This window comes from Sminthopsis crassicaudata, chromosome 1 (genome assembly GCF_048593235.1).
Source record: "Sminthopsis crassicaudata isolate SCR6 chromosome 1, ASM4859323v1, whole genome shotgun sequence".
NCBI classification, from domain to species: domain Eukaryota; kingdom Metazoa; phylum Chordata; class Mammalia; order Dasyuromorphia; family Dasyuridae; genus Sminthopsis; species Sminthopsis crassicaudata.
Genome location: NC_133617.1, coordinates 101,807,970 through 101,826,664, shown reverse-complemented (window position 1 = coordinate 101,826,664; position 18,695 = coordinate 101,807,970). Strand labels below are relative to the sequence as shown.

The 18,695-nt window shown below is 32.7% G+C and overlaps 1 protein-coding gene across 16 annotated transcripts in view; it reads right to left on the bottom strand.

The window, feature by feature from the left end:
- Nucleotides 1-2,303: 2,303 nt before the first annotated feature.
- CYRIB (CYFIP related Rac1 interactor B) overlaps nucleotides 2,304-18,695 on the bottom strand; it is a 200,126-nt gene continuing 183,734 nt past the window's right edge. For all 16 annotated transcript variants that reach the window (XM_074265547.1, XM_074265645.1, XM_074265563.1 and 13 more), the window contains 6 exons: nucleotides 17,703-17,780; nucleotides 9,788-9,904; nucleotides 8,549-8,628; nucleotides 7,524-7,650; nucleotides 6,404-6,474; nucleotides 2,304-3,071 (listed from right to left, as the gene is read on the bottom strand). In XM_074265547.1, coding sequence (XP_074121648.1) covers nucleotides 3,008-3,071; nucleotides 6,404-6,474; nucleotides 7,524-7,650; nucleotides 8,549-8,628; nucleotides 9,788-9,904; nucleotides 17,703-17,780 — 537 coding nt within the window. In that variant the 3' untranslated portion in view covers nucleotides 2,304-3,007. The remainder of the gene's footprint in view (nucleotides 3,072-6,403; nucleotides 6,475-7,523; nucleotides 7,651-8,548; nucleotides 8,629-9,787; nucleotides 9,905-17,702; nucleotides 17,781-18,695) is intronic.

The window sequence follows — 18,695 nt, the reverse complement described above, 5'->3', positions numbered from 1 at the left end:
TTCAGAAAGCCACAAGTTTTGTCCAGGTTCTAAGCACATCCTTGCTATAGATTTCCAGTCACTAGGGGTTAAGACTTCATAAACCAAATGCTGAAATAACATCTTAACATAAGCTGATGTAGCCCCATAAAGAGAACAAGCCTTTTTCAGGTCTTTGTGGATGTCTATATCAAAAGGAGTGTATCTTCTACTCTCTTGACCTGAAGAGTTAAACTGTTGAATCATGGGGTAAATTTGGAACCTCAGATCACCTATTTCCTTTCCTTCTTCTGTAGTTTTAAGTAGTGCCTTTTGCAATCTAGTCATAGGAGGCGGTGATTGCTGGAAGGGAGGTGCTGGTGATAACACCACCCCTCCCACTATTCCTCCCTCCATCCCAGAAGGTGTAGATGGGGGCTTGTCAATAAGCTGCCTCAAGAGAGCTAGAATCACCATGCATGGTGATTATGTATTACATTATGAACATGCATTGAAATTCCCATACCCTCGGGCAAGGTCTTGGGACTGTTCATTGTCTTCCTTTTTTTCCTCCACTTCCTCATCTGGCCTTTTCTAAAACTTTTCCTTTTTCTACAACTTGCAAGACTGTTTAAGGCCAATTGAATTCTGTTGTATAAATAAAATGCTTCGGTGGAAATTGAATGAGGATCTCTATTGTTGTAGTATTCACAAAGTTGTTGTCCCACAACTTTCCAATTATCTACACTTATTTCTTCTTCCTCTAAGAACCAAGGGGACATGTGTCCTAATGTACCCAAGAGTCTAGCAATCTGTTCCCAGGTTATAATTAAACCTTGCCCCAAAAGACCAAGAATAAAGACTTTTGTTTATCCTTACTCTGGCTGATTCTAATATATCCAGGGTACTAACGCGGGCACAATATATGGTATCCAACGGGTGGGCCAAGCACCCTACTTTCACTGAAGTCCTCCAGTGACCAGAAAATTAGGTGAGTATTTTAATAGACAAACAGGGAATTTACTTTGTTAAGGGCTAAACTAGTAACCTTTTCTAGCTGAAATTGGGCAGATGTTAGGAAAAGATTCTCTCTTGTCCCCGTCCCCACCCCTACCCCAAGCATATGTTAATAAAGAATTGTCCAATTGGTAATTAGCCTTAAGTGCTAGGTTATCTCCATTAAGTGCATCTGCTCAGTTCTAGCCCTTTACACATAGTTCTTCTAACTGATTGACTGGGCTTTTCTGTATATACCCACAATTGACTTGATCAACATCTCACCATCACAAGAATAAGCTCACTTTTTTTTCCCCCCTATCTTTCTCCTCACTGTCTTGCTCTCCAAGGTCCTGATAGGGAAGTTAAATCTCCCTCCCTGCCTCCCAAGTCCCTGTTTTTCCCAATGAAGCTTTGCTGCCATTCTACCCTAAAAACAAAAGTGGCTTTCTTTAAGTCTCTCTACTTTCTCCTACAAGAGAGATCAATCTATAACAGAAGATAGGTAACAGCCACTTAGATGCAGCAGAAATACATAAACTGCACACACACACTCTTCAAAATACTTAACTTCCCTAATCTTCATTTATTAGCATTTGGGTTTACAGACTGATTCTGAACTATTTAATGAGTATTTATACCTCAATCCTAAGAACCAAAGTAAACTTTTACAATTTAATTTTCATTTCTTAATAATTTAACCCCACTCAACTTTTTTTCCTTGGTATTATAGACTGTAGCCATAGCCACCTTTTCACTTTCATGTCAATCTATTTTACAATTTATGTTACTTATAGATCCTTTCAAATTGACAAATTGTTCCAAAGTGCCATGTCAAGTGCATGCTCCTTTTGCTTCAGGATTCTCTCCTGCTTAAGGCTCTATGATCTCATCATACAGCCTCATTCTCTCAATCCTGCTCCCTCAGTCCAAAGTAGAATCTGGATCTGAAGATTGTTCCTCTTTACATTTTCCTAAATTTCTCACAAATTATTCATCCTCCAATTCAACCTCATCCATTTTTCACTAGTTCAAAAACTTGCAAATCACCTATGATTTTCTTCTTATTTGGTTCATGTCTTTGGCTCTTCTTACATGATTTCTCATTGAAATCAAAAGCAGGATGAATCAATATCTTTAAAATTATCTATCAGGCTGCATGTGTATTTTTCCTATAGTTACATGTCTATTACATATTTGGGGAGGCAGGGAAAATTCCCTTTTCCCATGTGCTACACATTTTGGAAAAGAAACAAATGGAAATACAAAAATTAAGTCCTCAAGAGCTGAAAGTCTACTCAAAAAGTTCAGACTGAATGCCAGAATTGACTCAGTAAAACAAGACACACTTAGAAAAATGAAAGCTGATCTTTATTTTATCATCAACAGCCATTCTTTAAACATGAACATGCATACGTATTTTTCTACGCACACATCACAGTTTTAACGTTAGTTAATAAAGGTTAAACACACAACATACATCCTTACAAAAAAAAAAAAAAAGTCAAAATGCAAATGTAAAACTTTAAACAAACCAGTTTTACTAATTAAAAAAAAAAAAAAAAAACCTTTGTGTTGGGTACCATTTTGTACAACACAGTTAATTTAAACATCCTTATCTTGGTTGCACATGAAAAAAGCGGCAATAGAAAAATGAAGTCATTGAGGGTTTTTAAATAGCAGAAATAGGCAGTTTTGCCATGCAGAAGAAGCAATATTAAATATTAGTTTTCCCAAAAAAATCCACGTTTAAAAATATTTAGTTCAAGTCACAGAATTTTTCTCAGTAGAGATCCAAATGCAATGCATAATTAGCTGCCTTAAATGGCCATGTTGAAAGGAAAACATCCCTTCAAAGTTTATATCTTTATTCATTTTGGCACAGAAAAGAAGTCTTAAAAACAAGAACATGATTTAAAAAGGGGGAAGAGGAAAAAAGAAAGAAAAAGCAAGAATGAATGAGAGAGTAATTGCAATCACTAAAAAACTGTGCATCTCAGTCATTGCAGAATACTGTCATCTTTCTACAGCAGGTGCTAATTCCAGGAAACTGTTATTGCAGCATGGATTTAATTTGCTTGGAGGTAGTCTCATCATTCAAATGTTTTGTTGTGTACCTAAAAAATATATGTTCATTAATTTTAGAAAACAATAATTACTTACATTTGTTTCCAAATGTATTGCATAGAAAGGGTATAAGCACATCTCTAAAATTAACCCTCTAAAGTTTACTAAAGATATTAACAGGAAATTTATTTAGTTTTATTAGCTCAATAAGATCAATCATTCTTGATATTAATAAAGGGAAAATAAGAATAAACAACATATCTGTCTTTATCAATCTATTGAATTCATCAAGTCTCTTTCCTAATTAAATCCTAGAGGTAAAAAATTGTAAATTGACTTTTCACCCCAAAGAATTGACTTAATGTTTCTTCTGATTATACCTGTGTATAGTGTTCCAGGTAAGAAACATCCTGCATCAATAAAAACCAACTGGTGCTAAAGAGTTACCAAATGTACTGAGTAAAATTAAATGTCTTGCCCAAGGGTAACACAGATTTTCTTCCAAGGCTAGTTCTCTATCCACTTACCAGAATTACAAGGAAATTACTTCACTATTATCACTTTTTTCCCTCTCACCTCAAAAATATCCTACCAATTTATTTAAACTCACTCAGTATCAGAAATATTTCCAGCTAAGAATATTTTTTTTGTTTTAAACCAACCCAACAAATGAAAATTCAAGAATAACAAATAACAAATAGCTAATTTAACAATAATCATCACATAATGCTGCTGTTTTAGAGAATTTAAAATATGATTTTCTTTTCACACATTTGGTCTGCACACATTTTTATAAACATCTACTACAGGAAGCAGAAAACATCTGTTTATCTTGCTGTCCTATGTATACATACTAAATTCCTTTTAAGCTAACTATATAATTTTAATTTTAAAAAATCAAGCAAATTGGAAAAATAATAAACTATACTTAATTGTATTATATGAATTACTGAAATCTGACCTACAAGTTCAATTGTCATAATTTACCAAAGTAAATCCTTGATAAGTCTCTAAACAATGCAAAGATGAGTACATATAGCTAACAAGATATTCTTTAAACTACAAAATAACATGAAAAAAAATTTCAACATTTTTAGTTAATAGTTTAAAAATTCCCATAATTATATTTCAGAATTAGTCAAATAATGTGGCTAGGACATCCAACTTGTATGAAGACACTGTTATACACAATTGTAAATACTCTTTTAGCTATAATACATGTTCCCTCCATGTGTGATTTGTGGCTGTTAATTTCCATCAGAGGTCTGGGTAAGGGACATGAGGGACACTAACAAGACCAATGATATTTGAAGATAGAACATCTGACTATTATATATGTAGTCACTTTTAGTTTAAACTTAACAGAGAAAGGTAGCAACATTATCTGTTAGAACTTCAATTCCCAATTCTAGTACCCTTCCCTCCTAAATGATCATATGGAAGTGGTTCATTTAATTATTACATGTAGAAAACATAGGTATAATTTGTTGTCTTTTCTTAATTATATGTTTTGAATCTGAAATACTATATTGACATATGAACATATCAGTAGACAAATCTATTATAGCCTTTTATTTACATCTCTACTACTTTAAAACAAATTCTATTTTCCTTTCTTTGGTTATTTAGCCATGAGGAAAAAAAAATAAATAAAATAAATACAGGTTAAGTTATTCTTTACAGTGAAATATAGCACTTGAATGGCAAGATTAATTTATCTTAAAGACAATGACATATTTTATTAAATTGGAACCCTAGTGTACCAAACTGACTTCAAATACTCTCTTCTAAATGCCTAAATGGCACCCAGATACAGGCAGCCCACTAGAGAAACAACATAACAAATAACAAAAGTCACTTATAAAAAATTTTTTTAATTTTTCTATTAACTTCCCAACATATAATTGGAGAAACAGTTCTCTAAGAATTGCATTTTCAAGTGATAAAGTGAATCAAAAAGTGCTAGGAATAGCTAATACATTTTCAAGTATCTTCTTCAAATGTTTCCTAAACCTTAAGTATTTTTTTATTTTACTTTCCAAAATGGCCATTAACATTTGCTGGAAGCTTCTGACAGTCCAAAATAGACAGTGGACTGTGTTAATATGGCAAAGACCAGGAAGATAAAGACAGAAGTCAGCAGAAAAATTTTAATGGAAGAAAAATCCACTCATCATTCAAAAAATGTAGATAAACTCTAATTATACTGGTTTATAAATCATAAATGGCACTCAAAACTTCATGATGTTGCTATTAACAGTTAAAATTATGGTCAATTTTGTAAAACTTAAAATTGCTTTCTTCAATAAATCTTAAAAATTTCAAAATACTTAATCCTCAAATCTAACTAATCTACTTTATCTAAGTAGTCCCTACTTTTTGCTATTTTACACCCTTACATGGCTATAGGCCCTTTCAGTGATATCCTACTTTCCATTTTCTTAACTCACTTATTCTTAGCTAAATATTCATAGGCAGCCTTTTGTTTTTACCAATATAGATTGCCACCTTGTGGTGAAAAGGTGGTATCTGAGTTTTCTCCACAAAGTGATTTGGCTTTATGATTTATTTAAGGTTGCAACCAAGAATAACCTCATTCTAGAAGATTTCATATTTTTTGGTGTTAACCAATTAATATGAATTTTTAAATAAATTTTAAAAATTTAAAATAAAATTTTTCATGGAATTAGGACAAGTTAAAATCTGGCCTCAAATACCTACTAGTTATGTAACCGTGGGTAAGTCGTTAACCTTTGTTTGCCTCACCAGTTTCCCCAACTTTAAAAATGAGGATATTAACAGCAGCAACTACTTCATCACTTTGTTGTGAGGATCAAATGATATATTTATAAAAAATGCACAGATCCTAGCACTTCTAACTCTTTAGATTTATAAATGTTTGAAAAGTTGTTTAAAAATATTCCAGCATTTAAAAAAAACAACAAATCAATTATTCCATCTGGGGAAAATATATCTAATTCAACTGTCAATTTCAGTCTAGAAAAATGTTATCCTAAGGCAAGTCATTTACTTCCCCTTTAACTCCAAGGACCACCAAAAAAAAAAAAAAAAAAAAATCTTCTCCAAAGAGAAAGCAGCCAACTACAATCTAAAGATCTGCCAAAAGCACTTAATGACCTGTTGAACTTATTGTTTAAAGAGTTATGCATGCACACAGTGAATATTAAAATAAAGTGATTGGTCAAACACACATATCTCAGTATGTGGGGAAAACCTCTGTGAAATCGAGTTACTATTATTATTATATATAGTTTAGAATTTTCATATTTCCTAACCTGAATATCAAAATTTCAATTTTAGTCACAGTAGTGACTTCTGCTGTATTGCATGTTTACAAACAAACTACTAAAAAGAGAAATACCTGAGAGCATTTAGAAGGCCTTCTACACTATTAGGAGGCTGGTCCTTTAGGACTTTGATACAACCTTTCATCTAAGAAAGAAAAAAAATGGTTATTTTAAATTATCATTATTTATAATTTATAAACATATATATATATATTTATAAACATAAGAATTTTCCAAGGAAGAAAAATTGCATCCCTACCCAACAAAATAAGATATGTCTATTTATAATAACATCTAGTTAGCTTTTGACCAAAATAAGTCAACAAACAGCATTCTTAAAGAAACTATTATAAGCAAAACTATAACAAGCATAAGAAAAGGAAGGACAATCCCTTCAAGTGATTTACCCTTGATGGGGACAGTACACAAGAAAACTTACAAAACAATATCTATGAAGCTTCTTCTGAAAGGCAAGTCAGTTCAAACATTATTATCCCTGTACATATGAGCACTTTTAAGACTTGTTCAAGGCTGCTAATTAAAGAACAATGTTTGAGTCTCTTTTGTAGTGCAAACTGAGTATGTAAACATTAACAAATTTACATACAGTCAGTAAGGAAAATGTCTGTGAAAAAAATCAAATGTTTTCCCTAGTTGGCTGGTGGTTGTCCTTTCTACTAGAATAGAGGACCAAAATGGCATTACTATGTTAGAAAACTTTCCATTAATATGAATCCACTGACATCTTAGTTAAAATGGTCACTGTGACTATATTTCCCTGATAAGGCAGTATTTTAAGTGAACACATACCACAATGTCCTAAAATGAAATCATTCTTAGTACTGAACAAAATGAAACAATGAGGGAATGGTTACAAACTGTGAAATAAATTACACATTTTGAATTCTATTAAAGTCATCAAATATACAAAAAATTATGCAAGTAAAATTATCAAACTGTTCATACTTTGACCAAAACATTACACAATTGGGACTACAATCCAAGGCTGTACACAACGCAAAAAAAAAAAAAAAGTTTATGGTGACTTAAAAACTAGAAATAACAAAATACCCAAAATCTCAAGTCTATCTTTTTAAAAGAAATAGCAAAACTCAGCAGTATTTATCCTTGAATATAAAAAATATCATGAATCAAGTTTATTATTTGATGTTAAAAAAATCAAATGTAACTTACATCAATTTTTGATGTTTTGGCAAATGCTCCCACTGGATGTACATGGTCATAGAGTATGATGACACCCACCATTACTCTCAGACAGAATGATACTGTCTCCTCATTTGTAAACCTGCTTCTATACTCCCTAGAAGAGCAGAAAGGACACAACAGGATGAAGTACAAGATAAAGTTCTGCATCTTTACAACAGAGGCAAATGTTTTACCTAGCCTTTACATGGCCTTCCTCCCCAATTTGAAAGGTTTTGGTTTTTATCAAAAGAGAGGGGAGTAGGGTCATCATTATCATCCCAAGAATACCATTAAGGAACTTTCACAATTGGTAACTTGTTTTTCACCACCCCACCAAGTTAGATAATAAACTACAACCTCAGGCAAACTGGTAAACTTTAATAAAATGGCATCTCAATCAAGTCTTCCAATAGTAAAGCTTAATGAAATGTATTAATTAATATCATACAAATATAGGATTTAAATTTCCATTTTAATTTATTTCCCCTTTTAACTTTTAACTTTAATCCTGAATGATTTTATTCAGCTGGGAATAAGAAAAATAAACTTCTTAACATGGAACCCAGGAAGGTTCTTAAAACATCAAAGAAAGCAGTCATAACCTTAAAAATGAGAAGAAAGAATGGGAGAGTTAAGTCTTCTCACCAAAGAATCAAAACAAAGAGAAATCAAAAAAGCTCTTTTGATAATGAAGGGAAACAAAAGACAGTTGAAAGAATGAAAAGCATGACAGAAAAATAATTTTTAAATTATATTTAAATTGTCTGACAACAGAAACTGTAAATTTAATCATACATTATTTTTAATTCCAAAGAAATTTCCTAAAAACTATAAATTCTTTTATTTTAATCAACATTATTTTAACATTTGGGTTAATGATTATGCTTATATTCTTTCTCCCAAAGATATATATATATATATATATATATATCTGTATCTTATAAAACATGAATCATCATAGGATTTGTACTATGGGGGGGGGGGGGGGGGAGGGAAGACCAGCAGATACATACGGTGTTTCAAGCATGACTCTGCATACACTAGCCATGGTGCTTAAACAATCTGTGGTATTTTCTATTGGTAGATTTTTATTCTGTAAAATAATTTGAAAAATGAAGAAAAATTCATAAGTAAAAGACAATTCTACAAACTTGAAAATGTACACACAAACCAAAGCCAAGAAAGCTTTAGATTAGAATAATTTTAAAAGACAAATGTACATATCAGTCTACTGCATAATAAATACAAGAACACAAATTAATGGTAGAAAAGGAGAATTGTCCAACAACCCCAGAAAAAAATTATGCAAGTAAAATGATTAAATTGTTCATACTTTGACCAAGACATTACACTATTGGAACTACAACCCAAGGCTGTATACATACACACACACACACACACACACACACACACACACACACACACACACACCCCAATATGTACAAAAATATTTATAACAACGTTTATGGTGACTTAAAAGCTGGAAATAAAACTTAAAATTCCAAACTAGTAAATGACTGAACAAATTATGGTACATGAATGCAATGAAGTATTAGGTCATATACAATAACAAAATAATTCAGAAAAAAATAAATAAGGAAAGATGTATATTCAGAGTGAAGAAAGAAAAATCATAAATAATGACAAGTAACAAAACTTAGATCAAATATACAATTTCGGACAGGCACCATACCAGAGTTATGGAAAAAGTCTTCCTAATTAAGAAGTATTTGGGGGGAACTATGGGAGTAGAGAAATAGTTTGATAAGCACCTATTGTGTCAGGTTGGGATTCAATATGCAAAGTTGAAGGAAATCATTCTAGGCAGAAACATACAAGTAGAAAGAGCAGCACACAATCAGAGGACAAAGAAAAGTAGCAATACTAGAACACAGAATCACCTAATCAATCAATGGTTTCCTTTAGGAGATGGGATCTTAGTTGGGACTTCAAGGATGCCAGGGCACTTCTAAAAGTTTAGGTGAATAGTACTGTAATAGAGTGGAGGTAACAAAATGAGAAGGGGATTAAATTTTACAGCTGAATAGGAACTCAGATCATCTAAGAGAACTAGTCCCTTATTTTGAGGATGAGAAATGTGAGGAGGACCAAAGCAGCGGAGTGATTTGCACAAAGACACATGAGTATCTAGGAATCAGGTATGCTGAGTCCCAGTACTTTCCCCCACTCTACCGGGAAAAAACACAAACTCGGGGGGGAGGGGGGAGAGAAGAGGAGAGGAGATACCTTACCTCTGATACAAATTTCGTTGTGGCATCGCTTAAGGTTTTCAACATTGGGGTTGCTTCAGCATAAAATAAAGACATGCGGTTTGCCAATTCATTATTTACTTCATTTTCTCCTTCTGCCTGTGTCAAAGAAGAAAATCATTAGATTCAACCTGTAAACTGAGAAGGAAAGAACTTTGGAAGCCATGTAGTCTTACCAGAATAAGATAACTACAAGTTTACAACTTTTGTATGAAAATATCCAGTAAGGGGGAACTTCACTGTATACTAAGGCTGAAACCCATACAGCAAGAACTCAAAATCTTGTAAACTACTCTCTCGGCTGTACTCCTATGGAAAGAAAACGTTTTAGCTTATGAATGTGCTTCCTGAAATGTGGCTCCCAGAACTGATCATATGACATTATTTAAACACAGTAAATTCTAATGGAACTCTCCCCTCTCCAAGTTAAGGAAACAAAATCCAAATGCAACTGATTCATAATGATCTTTAAGTCCACTAAAAAAAAAATTTCCTAACTCTAGCCCTTACTCTCCCCTCTGAAATATTCTACTCAGTTGCTCACTCATCTCCACAGGAATTTCTCTATCACCCACCCATCTCTTCCCCTTTCTAGTTTTTTTGTTGTGTGTTTTTTCCTCCCATTATAATGTAAGTTCCTTGAGGGCAGAAATTGTCATTCTCTCCACTTTTAATTGAATTGACAGTGGTTAGCACACTTCATGGTATATTAAATGTGAATAAATCACTGAAATGCTGAATAAATGTTTATTAACTTTTACTTTGTTATGAAAGTAAATTATTTTGAACCAAAATATAAGACTATAGATTTATCTCTTACATTTATCTTTTTACATTAGGCCGTATATCTTCTAACCTGTTATTAATTTTTTGGATCCTGACTCTGACATCAAATATGTTACCAGTTTTGTGACAACTAAACTTTGTTCAAATTAAGGATAAAAATAGCATAAAGTCAACCAAGCACTGATATATGGAACACTTCCCTCAAGAACCCTTTCCAAGCTGACAATTTAATGTGTATTTTTTGAATCAGTGAATTCTGAAACTGTCTAGCCTACACCAATCCACATTTTTTACAACAGCATGAAAAAATTTGCAGCATTTCCATGATCTCCCTGTGATAAAAAGGAAATTAAGTTAACCTATCATAAAATGTTGAATCTTCAACTCTTTGAACTTTCTTTTTTTCAGCTAACACCAAATTTTATACAAGATATAATAAAGCTATCTTATGGAATTCTTTCTCTTCCATTTATGAAAAATAAGGACTTTTGTTTTTCTATTCATACACTACTTCCACCATCATCACTGATGATGGGTTAGCAATCACAATAGTTATTTTCAGTTCCTTAGAAAGTATATGATAATAGTATTTATATAGCACTTTTAAGTTTTTATTTTTAAATCTTTTAACTATTTTCTCATTCTCAGACCAGGGAACATAGGGACATATGTTATGATTAAATACATTACAACTAAAAACATTATATAAATGTCACTGTTAGCTATTATTTAAAATAGACTGACAAGGATTAAATGACTTGCCCAGGATCACACAGCTAGTAAGTATCCAGGGCAAGATTCAAATTAAAGTCTTCCAGACTCCAGGAATTACTATGAACAAAAAAACAAGAGTAGCTAGTAATACTATCATTACCTTCTTAGCTATTCTGGTAGTCAATTAGCTATTTTTATCACTCCCTTTCCAGTCCTAAGATTCACTCTCTTGAAATGAAAACAAGAGATGATGATGGTGTTAGTGGTGATGGTGACAATGATGATGACAAAATTGATATAACTAGTAATCATATGTCACTTTAAGATTTATAATATACCACATATAAAAAATCTCATTTATTACAATAATGTGAGGTAAGCACTCCATTTTAAAGATGAGTTGAGTTCTGTCTTTGCACTATTATTATTGTCTTTTCTATCACGACAGATTTTTCTCTTTTTCCCCAATATAAAAAAAAAAAAAACACCTCTTTTTGTTTAGACATATTTTTCACTTTTAGCTCATTCAGGCTGCTTGCTTCAAACACTATTCTTAAAGGACAGTACTCACTTATCACCTATACTTGCTTCCATCTTCTGTTTATGTCAGTCTGTTTCTACCTCATTCTACCAAGTTTCTGTGATATCTATGTGGTTAAATTTGACCCCTTGTAGTAGGACCTCTACTTCATCTTGCTTGTTTACTCATCTTTAGTATCTCTAGTCATAAGAAGCCATGATTTTTTTGTCTGTAAAATTTTGAGTACTTCTATTTCTACTGTTTCTAAAGCCCTATGTTTCACATTGTCTAGTTTGGTGGACATACACAGGCAGTTTTCTCCATCCTTCGTTTCAATTTAAAGCTTTCTAATTAGATTTGCAAGATTCCTAGAAAACGTTCTTATGAAATCTTGTTGGGAGTATACCATCCATGGGCTATACTTTTAAATAACAGTCCAGAAATTCAAATTCCATTCTCAGAATATTTTATTCAGCTTTTCACATCATAAATCTGCTTTTCCTTTGAGATATCTTATCTTTAATGATCAGGAATGATGGAATCAATAATTGTGCCCCTAAGCTTTTCTATGCTTTTGCTCAAGATGGAAAATTTTAGTGATGCTTTCTAGATTTCTTCTGGAAACTTCATTTTGCATTTGTGTAAATTCCCAGAAATCAATTCATTTGACAAACCAAAAGTCAATCTACTTAGTAAGTACTGGAAAGACTTTGTTTTGTCTTGGATAAACGATCAAGGGAGACAGCACACCCTTCTATTGTTGTTAATAATTTGTCAAATAGGTGGATGATCAATACACCTGAGAGAAGAATCAAAGACAACTTTGTACCTCTTTCCTCACTGAATGAACTCTATTCTGACAGTACATAGAAATGCTCATCATTATTCTTTAGAAGGAAGAAAGCTATTTTCTCTTCAAAAACCTTTTAAGTGTGTTTCATAGCTCTAAATGATCCTTTTTCATCTCTTTTCTCCTATCCTCCCACTTGCTCACACAGGTCAGGAATTCTCTTTTACTTCTTGAGAGAGCAGAGTAGTATTCCTTTAGCCCTTTATTTGCATTCAAAGCACATAAAACAACCTCCTGGAACTGGCAAGATACAACACATTTCATGTATAATTTGTATTCAATATCATACTTTCCTACCTAAACTCCAAATCTTTAGTCTCTATCTTTCTTGTTGGGAAACTCTCTTAGAAAATTAATTGCGAGGAGCTGCTACTTGGGTCTCAACTCCAAAACTGTCATTCAGCTCCCTTTCCCTTCTTCAACTACTTATACTTTTAACTTACCAATTAGTTACCATTCTCACCTCTCCTCCTTTAGGTTGAGTCCTTTGCTCCTTGATTAGCTCATATGCTTATTTTTCTACTTTCTCTCTCCTCTACCTTTACCCTCTGCCCATTCCTCCATTTCTTCTTTTCTACTTCCTATCTTTTACCTGTTCTTTCCCTCACCTTTACATCCTCCATTTCTTCTATCCTTCACTTCTTTCTTCTAGAATAGAAATGATATATATCCTGACTGAATATATTCATTAATCTTGAAAAAAATTTTATTTGTTGAAAATTACTACACTTGCTGACCTGACTAAATGATTAAAGACGTGTTAACAACCACACTTATATAATTGTGTACTTTGGAAAAAAAGCTTATTAACTTGGTTTTGCATTCCTTTCTAATTAGTTGTTACATCACGATTATCAATAAAATTAATGCTTTCCCAAAATATGTTACAAAGCAGCTATAATAAATGTGGAACTATGCCACAAATGCCACTCAACTATGCATATACTTTGATCCGGTCACACCAGTATTAGACACATAACCCAAAGGAATCAAATAAAGAAGAAAAAATCCTATATGTACAAAAACATTCACAGAAGCTCTTTTTATTGTGATTAAGAGCTGAAAACTAAGGGGGTGTCTATAAAGTTGAGAATAGCTCAACATAGTATGGCAAATAAATATAATGTAATATACTGCTATGCCATTTAAAAAAATGAAGAATGGAATAGTTTCAGAGAAACTCTGGAAGACTTTATGTATGAAAAGATGGAAAATAAAATGAATAGAAGCAGTAAAATAATTTATATAATGACAACACTGTACAACTTTGAAAGACTTAAGAACTCTGCATAACACAAAGAACTACCATGATTTTAGAAGGAAGGTGAAGAATATTACTCACCTTCTGACAAAGTCAATGTGGGAATTTGTTCTGTTTGACAATGATTATGAGGATTTGTTTTTCTTTTCTCCCTATCCCTAATTCCCCCTCGAGGATAAAAGGCAATGGGAGGGAGAGATATAATGTTTGTTAAAAAAAAAAAAAAAAAAAAAAAAGATGTAATTTTAAAAAGGAGGTAGGGAGCTAGAGAAGAATAAAGGAAAGGAAATATAAAGAATATACCAAACAACGCTGTGATGTTGAAAAAATTTTTAGAAAATAAAAACCAGATTAAAAAAATTACCTAACAGATATACTTGGGAAAATTAGCTGTTAATTTGGCCAGAGAAGGACCAGAATGATTGTTTTATAGCACATATCCCATTGAATTCAAGCTAAGAGAAAAACACATTAAAAATGAACTCTACAGTAGAGTAAGAAAATAAAATGTAGTCAAAAAACAGTATGATACAGTACAGAGTTAAGGATTTGGAGTTCAGAAAATGTAGATTCAAATCCCAACTCTGCTATTTATTAGTTGTGTGACTCTAGACAATTCATTTCAGTGTTCCAAGCAACTTTCTAAGTTACTGAGCCTCATGTGATGGTAAAGGAAAGTTCCTTACCAAAAGAATAAGATTTGATAAAATCACAGATTAGGGCAGGGGGGGAGGGGAGGAAGTATTTGTCATTAAGATCATCTTCTCCTCAACAATTCATTTTTAAGTATCTGATGAGACAGAAGATGAATGAACAAATTACTGGGGAAAAGCTGATGTCTTTGATTATCTTTATTAAAAACAAACAAACAAACAAAACAAAACAAAACAAACAAAAAAAAACCCTGTACAATGAAGAAGGTTGGAAAACATGCTATGAACAGCTATCTCAATTTAAAAGTTGACATTTATAATGCTTTTTAAAATTTTCACAACCAGGTTCCCAACATATTTAACCTTTCTTTCTACTACTATATTAGTGGCTATTATCTCTAGATATCAAATATAAAATCCTATTTGGTTTTTTAAAACCTTCATAATCTGGCTCCTTACTTCCTACCTTTCCAGGTATCTCATACTTTATTCCCATTCACATACTCTACAATGTAGTAACAAAGACCTCCTTGGTGTAACTAACACAGGACATTCCATATCTCTGGACTCCAGGCATTTTCACAGGCTGTCTGTCCCCTGGAACAGTCTGAAATGCCTTCAATTTATCCTACAAATATTTTGTTTCATATAGTTGTTAGCATTTAGTATCCCTATTACATTATGTGTCTCTTAAGTAGAGAGGCTGTTTTTTACCTTTATGTGTACCCCCAGGGCTTAGAAAACTGCCTGGCACATAAAAAGCACTTAATAAATGCTTATTCAGTAGCATCCATTTTCTCATTTCATGTGTTCAGCAGACTCCATGCCATCTTTATTTTAATGCTTATTACTGTCCAATGTAAATATCCAACCTTAGTGTTTTTCCTGAGCTCACATTTCATAACACTAATTACTTCTTTGTTCTGTGACATCTCAAACTCAACCAATCCAAAACAGAATTCTTTATTTTTCCCACTCAAATACTATTCTTTTATTTTTATTTTTATCACAGACCTCATACTATCCTTCCAGTCCCCTATTTCATAACCTCAATACTATCCTTGCTTCCTCAGTTTCTCCTTACTTAAGATAAGTCATTCAGTTACTAGATCATGTTTCCTTTCTCATCTCCATAACACTTACAGGAACCCACCTCTCTCCACTTATAAGGCCACCACCCTGGTTCAGGCTCTCAACATCTTTTGTCTAGATTATCAGCCCTTCTAATTGGTCCCCCAGACTCAAATCTCTCCCCTATATTTCAAATCTATATAATTGTCAATGTGATTTTCCCAAAGTACAAGTCTACCCATTACAAAGGTAATGTACCTAATTTTAAACTTCTATGTCTCCCTATTGCTTTTAGAAGCTTTTAGCATAAAGTCCTCTTTTTTAGTTTTATAATTTCCTTTTATCAACAATCACAAAATCATGAAATACATGTGAAAACTAGCTTTATTATAAATGTTCATGTGGAACCTGAAGAGTTCACAATTCAAACAGAAGCTTGCATACTTATGTATGCATACAGGAAAGGAAGAGAAACCTAAAAGAGAAGAGGCATGGAAGAGGGAAAGATTCAATAAAAGTGGGAAAAAGACAAAGCTCCTCCCAAAGGAGAGGAGCAAAGCAATGGCAAAAATAGGATTCTTTTCTTTTGGAAACTGCTAAACTATAAATATGGGATGGGCTATATAACTACAGGATGACAACTTCTTAGCTACACAAGTAAATTTCCTAGTTTTGCACAGATTATTGAGGGGGAGGGAGCACTGTCCTTGACATACTCGAGGCCCCCTACATGCTCTGGAAAACACAGCAACTCAAAAAGACAAGTTCAAGAGGACCCCTTAACACCTTAATACCTTCCACCTTTCCTTCCTGTGACTCTAGCCAAATTATCTCATACATTACTCATTTCATCTCTATGCTACTTTTCTGTCTCCCTTACCTGGAATGCCCTTTTTATATTTACCTTGTACAATTTTTCATTTCCTTTAAGACCCAATTCAAGCACCACACACTACAATGAAATCTTTTAAATATCAACTCACAGAGCCTTCTTCCTCAAAATTCACTTGTATTTATTTTGTACATTTTCTGTATGTACTTATGGATCTATTTTTCTCTCCTCTCCTCTGAAGCATCTCCAGAATAGGAACTATTTCATTTTTGCTTTTGTAACACCTAGCAGAGTTCCTGGGACACAGTAGGCACTTAACATCAATAAATCCTTGCTAATTATAAATTTATACTAGACCATCACTGCTGCTCTGGAATCCTTCATCTGTTCCTGTCCCTTTCAATCTCCCTATAGAATAAATCACTCTGGTTCTCTGTCTCACTCCTAAGTACACATACATGTATACACACACACACACACACACACACACACACACACACATACACCATCATATTTCCCTCCCCTGTGTATGTTAGTAAAACATAACCTTGACAGGAAAAACTATCACATTTCCATCTGAGCATCCAGTCTGGTTCTTCAATGAATGTTGAAAGAAGACCAAAATGACATTACTATTTTAGAGTCAAGTTACAATTGTTCTAGTTCTATAAAATGATATTAGTTACTATAGGTGAAGAAGGTTATATACAGGAACCTAAAATGAAAAAAGTGGTCACTGGTCATAAAGAAATTATATGCCATGTCATTTTCTCAATAAGAAATAATAAAGATAATTTGAAAGCCTCTGGTTTGTAATGTCTTATATTTCCTTAACATCTCTGGTATTCTTCCCTTCCCAGTAATCAGTGTGTCTCAAAAAATTCTAAGATTGTAACATAAGAGATTTTGTTTTTCCCTCTCTCCATCATTCATAAGAATTTTTAATAGATAAAATGAAATATAAAACAAAAGTGTGCTACATTAATAAAAAAAACTATATATTTCTTATTACTATAATATTAATAAACATTCAAATTGTGGGAGCCAATAGGAATAGCTGATGGACAATAGGTTCTAGACAAAAGAGACCATTTAGAGTGTCTTTTCTCTCACTACATCACAATTTTTGTTGTTCATACTTACTATCGCTTTTAAAAAGCCTTATTTTTAAAAAAATCCCTCTGATACTCTTTTCCAAGTAGGAACTTACTGGAACATTATTGATCCTCATACGACTCAGTGTTCTTCTGTAATAGCTGAAATCATTCTGTATAGCAGGATTTGTCATCTAGAATATAGAGTTAACATTAATAAATATATATGTAAGTATTCACAAATTAAGTGTTAACCTAATGATTTACTGTGAAATTACTGTATAACTTCTATCTAAAAGCAATTCATTATCTTCAATACCTTTCCTGGCTCTAAAATCTCTATGTGTAAAATAGTATCAATTTAGGCAATTTTCTAGTCAAAAATCCTTCTAATGTCCCATTAATTGTACATAGATTAATGAGAACCTTTGTAAAATTGATTTTTTTTGGATGCACATCACATCTTCCTCCCATTAAATTTAGAAGAAAATGAATTTGATTTACTGTGATGTTCCATTGTATATACTTTATAGGTTTATTAAATTTAATATGTTAAAGTCCAAATAAGCAGTCTCTCAAATTGGGATTTGAGACCTTCTAATAGGAAGACAGCTACTCTGCATAAGTAACAAAATACTGAGACAGTAATAATTAAATATTTAGTTGGAACTTTAGGACAGTGGCCAGCAAGGTGAGAGCATAGTTATTTCAGTAACAGGGAAGAACACAATGGCTAAAAATGTACTGGATTTAGAATCAATGGATCAAGTTTTGAACTCTCAAGTTTGCCACTTGCTCCCAGTGTAACCTTGTTCCTAGGAAACCTTTAACTAGTTTTTAAACATGGAAAATAAACGTGGTTTGTACTGATAATTATACAGTGCTGTAAAGTTTGTAAAATATTTTACTTATATTATCTTCTCTGAGCTCTCCTTTTAAAGTACAACAGCCTTGTAAGGTAGGTACTACAACTATCCCATCTGATGAATCTGCGCTTGAGATAGTACATACATAATCTAGAATCATATAGCTATAGATATTGGTTTGGGGAGGGGGAAAGATTGGAATTTGAACCCAGATATTACTGACTTCAATTCTAGAGCCATTAT